This window comes from Anoplopoma fimbria, chromosome 19 (assembly GCF_027596085.1).
Source record: "Anoplopoma fimbria isolate UVic2021 breed Golden Eagle Sablefish chromosome 19, Afim_UVic_2022, whole genome shotgun sequence".
Classification (NCBI taxonomy): Eukaryota; Metazoa; Chordata; class Actinopteri; order Perciformes; family Anoplopomatidae; genus Anoplopoma; species Anoplopoma fimbria.
The window spans coordinates 27909722-27922015 of NC_072467.1; the positions used below are offsets into that span (position 1 = coordinate 27909722).

Here is a 12294-nt window from a genome sequence, read left to right on the forward strand (position 1 = left end):
CCCCTGCTTTATGGTCTGTTTGACTCTAAATGGAGCATCATTTACTAAATGAACATCATGCTGTATTGAAGAAGACTTGAAACTAGAGATTGAGACCATAAACTCATGTTTACAATGTTTACTGAGGGAATAAATCAAGAGAGAAGTAGAGTCATTTTCTCATAGACTTCTATACAACCAGAGGAGTCGCCCCCTGGTGGACAGGAGAGAGAATGCAGCCTTAAGACGCAATAATGTGAAGATTTCGACAATTTTATCTGCCCAGATAATTGTTTTTGTTGCTACTGTTTACATTCCTTATGATGCAAATTCAATAAAATGCACTACAGGAATGTACTACTGTTTTTGTTGGGGTTTGTTGTGTTTGAAATGGACGACAACTGAATTTCGTAAAGACAATAACTGATCCTTGAACCTGCCATGCGAGTCACTATGCCGAATTCTGAAATAATTAAAACCACCAAAGTTTTACATCCTCTAACGTCTCATGACTGACTGCAAAGTTTGTACTCTGGCAGAGCAAAGTTGTATAAAATCCAGCTAATATAACACTTTTCTCTATTTCAGACTCATCCCTGTCAAGATGTTCTGCAGTTCGTCAATAGAGCAACTTCACCTAAACTCTTGCTCACGAGACATTTTTAGTTTTTTTTGTAGTTTTCTCCCTTGTACTTTTACATCTAAGTACTGCACGGCTCATTTGCTTAATCGGCATCAAAACAACTGTTAAGTACATACTTTTCTTTAATATTTCAACAGTACAAATTATATCTGACTCAAGAAACATGACATGAGAAATACATCGCTTCACATTTCTGAATATCATATTCATTGAGAACATTCTGGGCCACTGAGAAATCACCTGAGAGAACGAGTTAGAAAACCTATTCAGATTGATATGATGAGCATTTACAACGAGGGGAAAAACCAAAATGTGCTGATACTTAATCTACTACAGTGTCACCTATGAACATGTCGAGAAATACATCCTCTTCTTCGGTCTCATCACCTGCTTTAGTAAAACACCGGTACAAATATATTACAGCAAGGACCATTTTACACAATTGTCATGTTCATACTTTGTTTGCTCAAAATAAAACATCCAAAAAATATTCAACATTTCACGACATATCAAGAGGAGTTAAAGTCTTACAAAGTGTGCAAATGTCACCGAACGGTCACAAGACAACTCCAAATGAAGGAACCAAACGCTTCCACCCGCACCGCGTCCCTCACTGTGCTGCTGGGGGTCAACGTCACCAAGGTTAGAAATGTCCTGTACAACAGATTTCCACTGAGGCTGCCCAACTAAAACAATATAAAAATCAAATAAATTAAAAAATCTAATTTAAAATTAACATTGCAAAAAAAAGGTTGTCCTTTTTTCAGACAAAATATCAGTGTTTGCATGATCTTAACAGGCAGAAGTTTATCATACACAGGTATCGCTCTGTTCTTAAATAGTCATACAGTGAACAATCCAATAGTCGGCCAGAATCTGTCTGTTTCATTTTTGGCGCTTAAAGTACCTTTAGCTACGACGGTAGACTTCAAAGTTTTCATTGATTTAACCAACACAAACTTTTAGCTAATTAGAATTTAAATTGTAACTCCTAAACTGAACTGTCTTCTCTGCTTAATTGATCCGTTAGCTAACCAGAAGCTATCTTCACTAGCTAACGAATTCAGAGGAAATTGTCTCCATTGAACCACTAGTGTCCAGCGGATAAATCAAAGTGGAATATCTGTCTTGTGCATACTTTAAACTAAAAATACCTTTAATGTTCACGCATCATACTTTGCAATAAAAATACTTTACTTCATTGACAAACTGGAAACTAATTAGATCCAAAATTTTAACTGGATTGTAGCAAACCAGATCATTTTTTGCGTCTTAATTGAACCGTTAGCTAACCAGAACCAAACTAGCTAGCTAACGAATCTACAGCAAAAGTATCTCTCGTGAACTGGTATCGTCCAAGAGAAGGCTGCTCTATGGAACCGTCTGCTAACCAGAACGTAACCTGTGGCTTCAAAACTACAACTTAACTTTCAGCTGCTTAACTGAGCTGTTCACTAGCTTTCAGTTTACAGCAAAAGTATTTCTGTTAAATGAATTTGGCTGGAGAGAATAATCCAATAGTGGGCTAATATCTGTCGGGTTCAAGTTTTGCGCTTCCAATTCTTTTAGCTTTGATGAGAGGTTTCAAAGTTCAAAGTGCAACAAAAGCTTGGTATGAGGGGAACGTTTTCAGTTAAATGGGACACAAACCGTTAGAATTGAACTTTTAACCACTTAACTGGACTGTTAGCAAACCAGAACCCAACTTTTAGCTGATTAAAGCATGTAGACCGACCAGCCTGAACCATCGATAGCTTCCTGTAACTGGTTTTGTTGACACAACTATCCAAACGGATTTAAGATCGGACCCATTTTCAGGCTTCTCAGAGCTTTACATCACAAAGTAGTGAAATCCTTTCCCAGCCTGCCACCAAAAATGGTTCAAATTCTAATTGTAAAGAAAAATGTCATTTCAACCAAGTTTGAGAAGACTATGATCTTCATATCCAGATTAAAGCTGCCAGCTGTCTCACATTTACATGCAACACTCTTAATTCCAAATGAGGCATTTTCCAATTAAGACGGGATATGGCGATATTATCCAAGTTTTTAGGATAAATTCTATTAGAATATAAACAGCGCATTCAGAATATGCGTCTCAATTTGGGGTTTTTCAGCAGTTTGCAACACACTGCCTCTGTCCTGGTTAAAGACAGCTTCAGTGTGTTGTTCACAAACCAACTAGCCAACAGTAAGTAAGCTTTACACCTACTTTTAGGCATTATGAAAAATGTGGATATCAACAGGTTTTTGAGATATGCACAAATATTGCATCGCCAACGTTAACAGAGTATCCAAGGCTGCATGTAATGAAATAATTTTAGCAAAACAAATATGTTTTTATTAGCCATGTAAATAGCTTAGTAGGAATATTTTCTTCTTTTCTGGAATAAGGGGGGAAAATAAAAACATTATGTGGTTCCATCAGAGACATTGCTCTACCTGGTCAAACAAAAAATAACACAGATGAAGAAATGAAGCAGAGTTCGGATAAAATGGTGTTTTTTTAGATTATAATGTTGGCTGGAAGGCAAACAAACAACAAAAAACGTAGTCCTCTGTAGCTAGATATCGGGCAAACATTTACCCTGATTAGTTCTCTCAGTACTTGCTGAATTGTTTGTTGTGTTATGTACTAAATGTTGGTACTAGTGTTGAGACTATTGATTGATTCAGTATTTAGTCAATAGACAGAAAAATAAAGTCTGCAATCTGTAATAATCAATCTTCTAAGTCACCTATTAAAGCATAAATAATAAACATTCTCCAATGCGAGTATTCTACTGTTTTTTTATTGTTAAGGTGAATATTTTGGGGTTTGGACTTTTTTGTGAGTCAAAACGACACCTTTGAATGTCACCTGAAACTAAGGTCTGTTATCAATTTAGTGATAAATAATCAATAGTCTCAGCCCTCGTAAGCACTGTCAAGTTTTTACTTTTCTTTGACTGATTTTATAATATGATTGTGTTACTAAACAAAAGCTGTAGAAAAACATTGTATTCAGAAAAGAAGAAGATATTAAACTGCAGGTCAACACAACAATCAAAAACATGTTTCGGGGAAATCAGATAGCGTGAACCACGTAAACACTTTAATTGAACCATTACCTCTGCTTATTGAAATGAGCATGTAAACATCTCCCTCATATGTGAAATGTCATCCTCCCAAAATAACAACAATTCAAACAAAATTAAAACAAAAAGGCAATAACTTGCATTTTGGACAACCCTGTGAGTAGTGCAAAATCCATCTGTTGCAGTGTAAAATCGGCAGATCGCAGTTTAGTGGCACCGATACAATAATACTGATAATCCACAGAGATGTGCGTCCGCCCGGCTCCACTGCATACGCTGAAGTTCAAATTCACAAAGTCACAGTCTGAGCACCGCCGAAGGGATTTAACCAAACGTACTGTGGCTGAAACGGGGGATACAGTGATCCTCACAGAGGACAGGTCGGGACGTTCCTCCTCCTCAAAGGATGACCTCAAAGAGGAAAAAACACAAAGGTCAAAGCAGGTCAGACTTAAAATGTGCGTCCCAGTGCAAAGTTTCCTCTTGCGATAGAATCAGATTCATCGGTAATGTAATCCAGTCAGTGGTGATAGATCCAATCACACGTACGTCCTCAAATGTACAGAGTATCAGCAACTCCTTTTTACCCCCCCCCACCGACTACAACGGCTAGAACATCCAAACAAACCATGATTACCAGCAAAATATATTTTAAGGAAGAAAAACTCCAAAACACCAAACTGGTGGTCAGTTACTTGCTTGATTGTGAAATCTTTGCAGATTGGATCAAGTTCACACCTGGCATCAGAAATATTTCTAGAAATGCATCTCCTGTGACTCCAGTGTCTCGATTTCACTTAGAAATGTTGTTTTTATCTGTGAGGAAAGTGAAGCTGCTGTTAAAACAGAATGTAGGCTCCACAGAGAAAGGTCAGGCTCTTTGATAACTCACTTTAGGTATAAACTGTTGTTTTGTACCTAATGGAGCGATGTTTTGATGAACAGGTCCCAACTGTGTTTGAAGAAAATCCTATCATAGTTATCTATATCTATAATGGTACGATTGCTTCCACGTGGCTCTCAACATGGCGGCGGGCAGCACAGTCCTGCTTGGCCCTTACTGAGCTAACAGCTAACGTTATTGGAGGTGGCATTGAATTCGATTATGAGTTCAAAGTCTACTCAGTAAAAATGAGTGTTGGACAAAGGTATATAATAAAAGCATCATGATGTGTTCAAGTGTAATCTTGTCAAATTTAGTTTTTTGCAAGAAACTTGAAAAAATATAAAATATATTTGTTTGCAGGAGATTTTTTGAAGTTCTGACTCGTTTCACTTCCTTACACGAGCTCTAAGTAGTTCATAATACATATTTAAAACTACTAATGCCAAGATTTTCTCTAATCAAAGCAAATATTTAAATGTATTTCTATTGGAGAATGCTGGCCAGCCAACTGTTTTTGGTTTAAAATGAAATGTGGCGGGACAGAACAGACCTTGGTGGTCCGCCACGTGGAGGTAAATAATAGGAAACACTGTACACACAGCTAACCAAGACGCATTTTAGTGCCAGGTGTGAACAAGGTCGCGGACTAACCTAATGAGTAATTTCCCACCCTGTGCTGGAATGACATCAATAATCTCCTGAGATCCCCCGTTAAGAAAACTCCCCTGATATAAAAACACCACCACAACGGCATGGCACGGAACTGAAGCAGGACTATATCAACTATACAGCCAACACGGTTACATCTCGATACCAAGGAGCGGTGTATATTACAGTGAAGTCTATTGCGTCTCCTGTTCTGAGAGGGGGGTCACATTTACAGGTTTTGAAGAGGAAATACATCAAATTCATAACTTTCACAACCACTGAACTCAATAATATCCAGTTGACCAGTCGACAGAGGAAAGAACAGCTGCCCCCGTTGTCTTTAGGAAAATATCTAATACCATGGGAGGGTGGATGGAGAGAGAGAGTCTTGAGCAGCAGCCGAGCATGTTGGGAAACGGAGTCAGGTCCACGCCACTTTGCGTGAAATAGCCTGTTTGAAGCACTCGGGGTCGGTGTTGCCTCCGGGCCGCAGCGCCCTCTCCAGGCTCACCAGCACGTTCTGGTGGCACTCCCTGATGTTGACCGGGTACTTGGACCTCAGTAGCTCGTAGGCGGCGATCAGCCTCATGTTCTGTTTCACCATCAGGTACTGGATGATGCACGTCGGCGCCAGGGAGAACCCGTCTCGACAATGCACCAGGACGCGCTTCCTCTTCTCGGTGGAGGCGTCGATGCACTCGTTGATGTCCTCGAAGCAGCGCTGCTTCAGGGCCGGGCCGTCGCCCAGGGCGTCCGGCACGTCTCCGATGTCCACCTTGAGGCGGGACCAGCTGTGGCGGGCGCCGCGGGAGCAGGTGCACGGCACGAGGTTGAGGCTGGGGCCCGGCTCCCCGGCACGCTGCTCATGTCGATGATGCTGTCGATGTTGTTGCGGCACAGAGTGCGCCCGTTGTACGCCGCGTTCAGGTTGCCGACATAGATGTAGTCCGTCACCTTGGAGATGACGGGTTCAGAGTACTGGAAGTGTTCGGGGCCGCTGGGTTTGGGTTCCGGCGTGTCGGGGCCCCTGGCGCCTGCCGGCCCCGTGGCGGCTCTCCTGCTGTAGTTACGCAGCTTCTTGGAGCCCGAGCGGGATGGAGGGTTGGAGTCGGACTCGGAGCTGCTGTTCCACGGCGGAGAGAAGAGAGAGAAGCGGCTGGAGGACTTGCTCTTGTTGAGGATCTCCACCGGGCTGGACAGGCTGGAGCTGGACGCCGTGGTGGAGGCGGAGGCGCAGAACAGAGACGCTCGCTCCAGAGATCCTGTGCTGCTGGCGGCTCCTGCGCTGTGGGCCTGCTCCATCTGCAACACAAACACACATCTGACACGTGCTCCACCGAGTTCCTCGTCTTTACTGGCCTAGGATCCGGTCCTGACCTTTATGTGACCCCAGAAGTCCAGATGTTTAGTCGTCATGTTAATTTGAAAACTTCAGTTTGGCGTTCTACTTTTAAGAGCATCAAGTGATCTCCAGAGTAATTATTATTGGTACAGAAGATGAGGAATCATACAGTAAGAATATCAACTTTGTGTAGGATTAAAATAAATGACCAGGGCATGTATTATCAACATCAGCCCATGTTGCTTTAGCTCTATGCCCACCTAATATTAAGGTTAAATAAGCTTTGAATGTTTGTCATCACCCTTAATCTTTTTTTATTGTGGTTATATAAATGGTGCTCTCAGATTGCTGCACCGCTACTACAGGAGCAGGACTCCCTTTGTGTTCAGCGAGCCAGGACCGCAGTAAAAACGTTGTCCAACACTAACAAATACTGACTGCAGTGGAATATTTTGTTAGATAAAAACATGTTGTGAACTTTTTTAGGGATGTTTTATTATTCTGAAAATTGCTTTGGAGTTTTGGGATATTTGGATCACACGAGTGGGAAACAATCTTGTGCAGCCACCAGTAGAATCTACTTCTACAAATAGTAAATTACTAATAATATTAGTGTAGCCTGATATTTATCTGCAACTAAAGAAATACCAGATTTACACCGGATAAATACAATACCAGTCAAAAGTTTGGACACACCTTCTCATTCAATGGCTTTTCTTTATTTTTATTTTTTTCTACATTGTAGATTAATATTGAAGACATCCAAACTATGAAGGAACACATATGGAATTATGTGGTAAACAAACAAATGCTCAACAAACCAGAATATGTTTTATATTTTAGATTCTTCACAGTAGTTGAAGGAGAAGGTGTGTCCAAACTTTAGACTGGTACTGTATATATCTAAAATAATAATTTCTCTAAACATTATGAGTTTTTCTTGGTCTTACAGAGGACGGTGCAGGACGGTGCAGGACTCTCAGTGGCGGCTGTAGTTGGGACGTACCTGAGCCTTGAGGTTGTTCTTCCACTCCTGCGTCTCCAGCGCTCTGAAGCGTCCGCTGCTGTCGGAGGAGACCGACATGCAGAGGGGCCGGTGAGCTCTGGGGGGGAGCTGGGGGGTGAGGGCCACGGGGATGGGCCTGGCATCGGCGTGCTCACTCCTACTCATCATCAGATTTGGACAGGAGCCTGGGTCACACGGGACGACATTTGAGATCAGAAGCCAGAAAACATCTCACTGGTGGATGAACCAGTGAGGGTTGAGCAGCTGAAATTATGTAAGTTACAAGTTTGACCCGTTCTTTGTTTGGGGAAAAGTAACTAAAGCTGATATTGTGTCATTTACAACAGCTCTTATTGTTGAGGACACTCACTGGAGCTGCCATCACATATTCTTAATGTACATTTAGATAAAAATAGATTAAAAAATGTTTGTGTGACACTAGTCTGCAATTTCAGACCTGAGTAATCTCTTTGCAAGTCTGATAAAATAATTTACTAAGAACATTTTCCATACTTTAAGATGAAAATCAGATGGTAGCTTTACCACCAAAATTATAAACTTTTATTATTATCCTTCATATAGTTTATTATCCTGTCATAAAGTGCCTTTGTGTCTGCGACAACTGTCAGACAAGTACAACCGTTACATTAAGACATTTAACAGCAGAGTGCTCCACAAGAATATGCAAAAATCTAAGTATTTAGTACAACAAAACAGACTTTCTAGAACTCTAATTTGTGTTGTTTAAATAGTTATTTAACAGTGAAATGTAGAAAAGTTCTTTCTTGACTCGGTTAAACGGTAGTTTAACAGTATGAATCTTAACTTAACTAGCAGTAGAAATATGTCTTCATCCAAATAGTTAGACGAGTCTTTGAGTATTTTGGGAATAACTTCATAACAGTGTTGTTAAAAGGTCCCTTTCAGAAAAACTGATGCTATGCTCTGTGACTTTAATGCAATATATGAGAGGCACAAATGTTAATACAGGTGGATATATTTAGACTATATATATATATACTATATATATATATATATATATTGCATACTGTTTATACTACTCATACTGTTATTTTTCTTTTTTTATTATTATTTTTACTGTTTATCTAACACATTGCACTGCACCGTCACTGCTTCTTTTGCACTTCTGGTTAGATGCCAAAACTGCATTTCGTTGTCCTAGTACTTGTACTCTGTGCAATGACAATAAAGTTGAATCTAATCTAATCTAATCTAATAATATAATATAATATAATATAATAGTCTAATCTAATCTAATAATATAATATAATCTTATAATATAATAATATAATAGTCTAATCTAATTAATATAATATACTCTAGTCTAATCATCTAATAATCCAATCTAATATAATGATCTAATAATCTAATATAATCTAATAATATTACTTAATATTATTTAATCTAATAATAATATAATATAATATAATATTATATAATAATATATTATGTAATATTATTTAATCTAATCTAATAATAATATAATAATACAATAATATATTATTTAATCTAATAATAATAATATAATAATCTAATCTAATAATATTTAATAATAATATAATATAATAATAATATAATAATAATATAATATAATAATAATATAATATATAATCTAATATATTAATCTAATATATATAATATAAAAATAATAATATAATATTATTTAATATAATATTTAATCTAATAATAATATAATATAAAAATAATAATATAATAATAATATTATAATCTAATCTAATAATACTAATATAATAATAATAATATAATAATAATATAATAATATAATATATATAATAAAATAATAATATAATAATATAATATAATAATATAATAATATATAATAATAATATAATAATATAATAATAATAATATAATAATAATATAATATAATAATAATAATATAATATAATATAATATAATAAATATAATAATAATAATAATAATATAATATTATAATATAATATAATAATAATAATAATATAATAATAATAATAATAATAATATAATATAATAATAATAATAATAATAATAATAATAATATAATAATAATATAATATAATATAATATAATATAATAATAATAATAATATAATAATATAATAATATAATAATAATAATAATATAATAATATAATAATAATATAATATAATATAATATAATGTTGCTCACCTACCAGTGCATTGTGGTCGTCCCCCGGTGTGAACGTGCGGTGCGTTGCGGGTTCCCCGCAGGCCGTGGAGGGTTCTCGGTGTTCCTGCAGACAGGCCGTGGAGGGTTCTCAGGGTTCTCTCTGTTCTCAGTGTTCCTGCAGACAGAGAGGTCACCTTGCAGCAGATGCGTTCTGGAGAACATGTTGCATCTCTCCCTCCTCACCGCCGCTTACCGAGCCTCCCGTCCCGCCGCCGGAGCCGCTCTGCCCCCGGGCCTTTGTCCCCGTCCTCCCCGGCCTCCATGGTCCTCCTGCCGCAGACAGAGACACACACACCGGGCAGCACTCACCCAACGCCCGCAGCAAGACACGTGTTCTCCGCTGCGGGTTTGCTGAGCGAGGGCGTGGGTTCGCCCTGGTTGTTGCCTTCCAGGCTGTTCTCAAGCCTTATTATAGACTCTGCTTATTAGATACTCCCGGGGTGAAGCTCCCACAAGGAGGCGACTCTCTGCTCTTGTGAATTGCGGTGATGAACGCAGGATTTATTCGCGTTTTGAGAGGGGAAAAGTACCTGTAAGGCAAACTCCGCGTTGGAATTAACACAGTTAACGGGGTTGCGCGATACAGGTACGGGCGTCTTTTGGAAGGGCGGAGTTAGTCAGTTTCTCAATGGATTCAAGCTGAACCGAGCCGGTTGTGTTCACCTAACGTCTGATACGATACAATAAAACGAACGCCTCTAAATCAATTCAACGTTTTACGGATATTAACACATTTAATAATGATTAGAAATCCAATATTATATAATTAAAAAACACAACTTGATATAATTAAATGTATAATATATATTATATAATTAAAAAACACAACTTGATATAATTAAATGTATAATATATATATATATATAATTAAAAAACACAATGTATAATATATATTGTATAATTAAATTATATAATTATATATATATAATTGTATAATTAAAAAACACAACTTGATATAATTAAATGTATAATATATATTATATAATTAAAAAACACAACTTGATATAATTAAATGTATAATATATATTATATAATTAAAAAACACAACTTGATATAATTAAAAAATATATATTATATAATTAAAAAACACAACTTGATATAATTAAATGTATAATATATATTATATAATTAAAAAACACAACTTGATATAATTAAATGTATAATATATATTGTATAATTAAAAAACACAACTTGATATAATTAAATGTATAATATATATAATTAAATATAATATAAAATAACAAAAAACACAACTTGATATAATTAAATGTATAATATATATTGTATAATTAAAAAACACAACTTGATATAATTAAATGTATAATATATATTGTATAATTAAAAAACACAACTTGATATAATTAAATGTATAATATATATTATATAATTAAAAAACACATCTTGATATAATTAAATGTATAATATATATTGTATAATTAAAAAACACAACTTGATATAATTAAATGTATAATATATATTGTATAATTAAAAAACACAACTTGATATAATTAAATGTATAATATATATTAGATAATTAAAAAACACAACTTGATATAATTAAATGTATAATATATATTGTATAATTAAAAAACACAACTTGATATAATTAAATGTATAATATATATTATATAACTAAAAAACACAACTTGGTATAATTAAATACGTAATATAAAGCTACAGTTTTATAGTATTTTTTTCATATATTTTATTGTATTTTTCCGATTCTATATTTATGTTTCCTGACTTTCTCAGCTGTTTGCATTCATTTTTATTTCTTCTTTATATTTTTATGAAATGCACCAAAACACCAGGGCATTTTTTTGTATTTTAAATCCTACAGCACTTAAAAATAAAACCTATTCTGATTCTACTTCTGACCTAATAACACACTTTACTGCCAGTTTCCCAACACTTCCACTAAAGCAAATGGTTTCATGGAAGTGGTGAGAAGAAAACAGAATATTTACTTAAGAACCAAACGGTACTACACGTTTGAGTACCTTATTTGAACAGTTCCATTTTATGCTTCTCTATACTTCATCTACACGACATTTCACCAGGAAATATTGTGCTTTTTACTGCACTGTATTAATGTGACACAGATATTTACTAGCTATATTTCAAGTAAACAATATAAATAAAGAAAAACTATAATCTTCTATGACATTTTCTCCTCCAAGCTTCTAAAATATTTTCATTTAAATAACTCTTCAAGGCGCAAAGAAGTGAAACTCTTAAAAAATATATAAACATTAGAGAAAAGTTTTAAAAATAAAAAACAGTTAATGTATCAGAACTTCATTTCTTCTTCTTCTCTCCCATTATTCATCTCACGACCCCCCAGATTTATCTGGTGACCCTTTGGAGGGGTCAGACCCCTATGTTGGGAACCATTTATTTTAAAGTATTTAAAGTATCTCCACCTGGAGCAGCTCCAACAGTAACATGCTGCTCTAACATTGATGCTTCAGTATATAGAATATATTTATTATAATATATCAGT

At 35.7% G+C, this 12294-nt stretch overlaps 1 protein-coding gene across 1 annotated transcript; it reads right to left on the reverse strand.

Moving 5' to 3' along the window:
* Positions 1-752: 752 nt before the first annotated feature.
* Positions 753-10276, reverse strand: LOC129108191 (uncharacterized). Its single transcript, XM_054619894.1, has 4 exons — positions 9985-10276; positions 9775-9906; positions 7582-7766; positions 753-6535 (listed from the first exon to the last, which is right to left on the reverse strand). The coding sequence occupies exons 1-4, from the start codon at positions 10052-10054 to the stop codon at positions 5960-5962; spliced, it is 963 nt and encodes a 320-aa protein (XP_054475869.1). The 5' UTR covers positions 10055-10276; the 3' UTR covers positions 753-5959.
* Positions 10277-12294: the final 2018 nt, after the last annotated feature.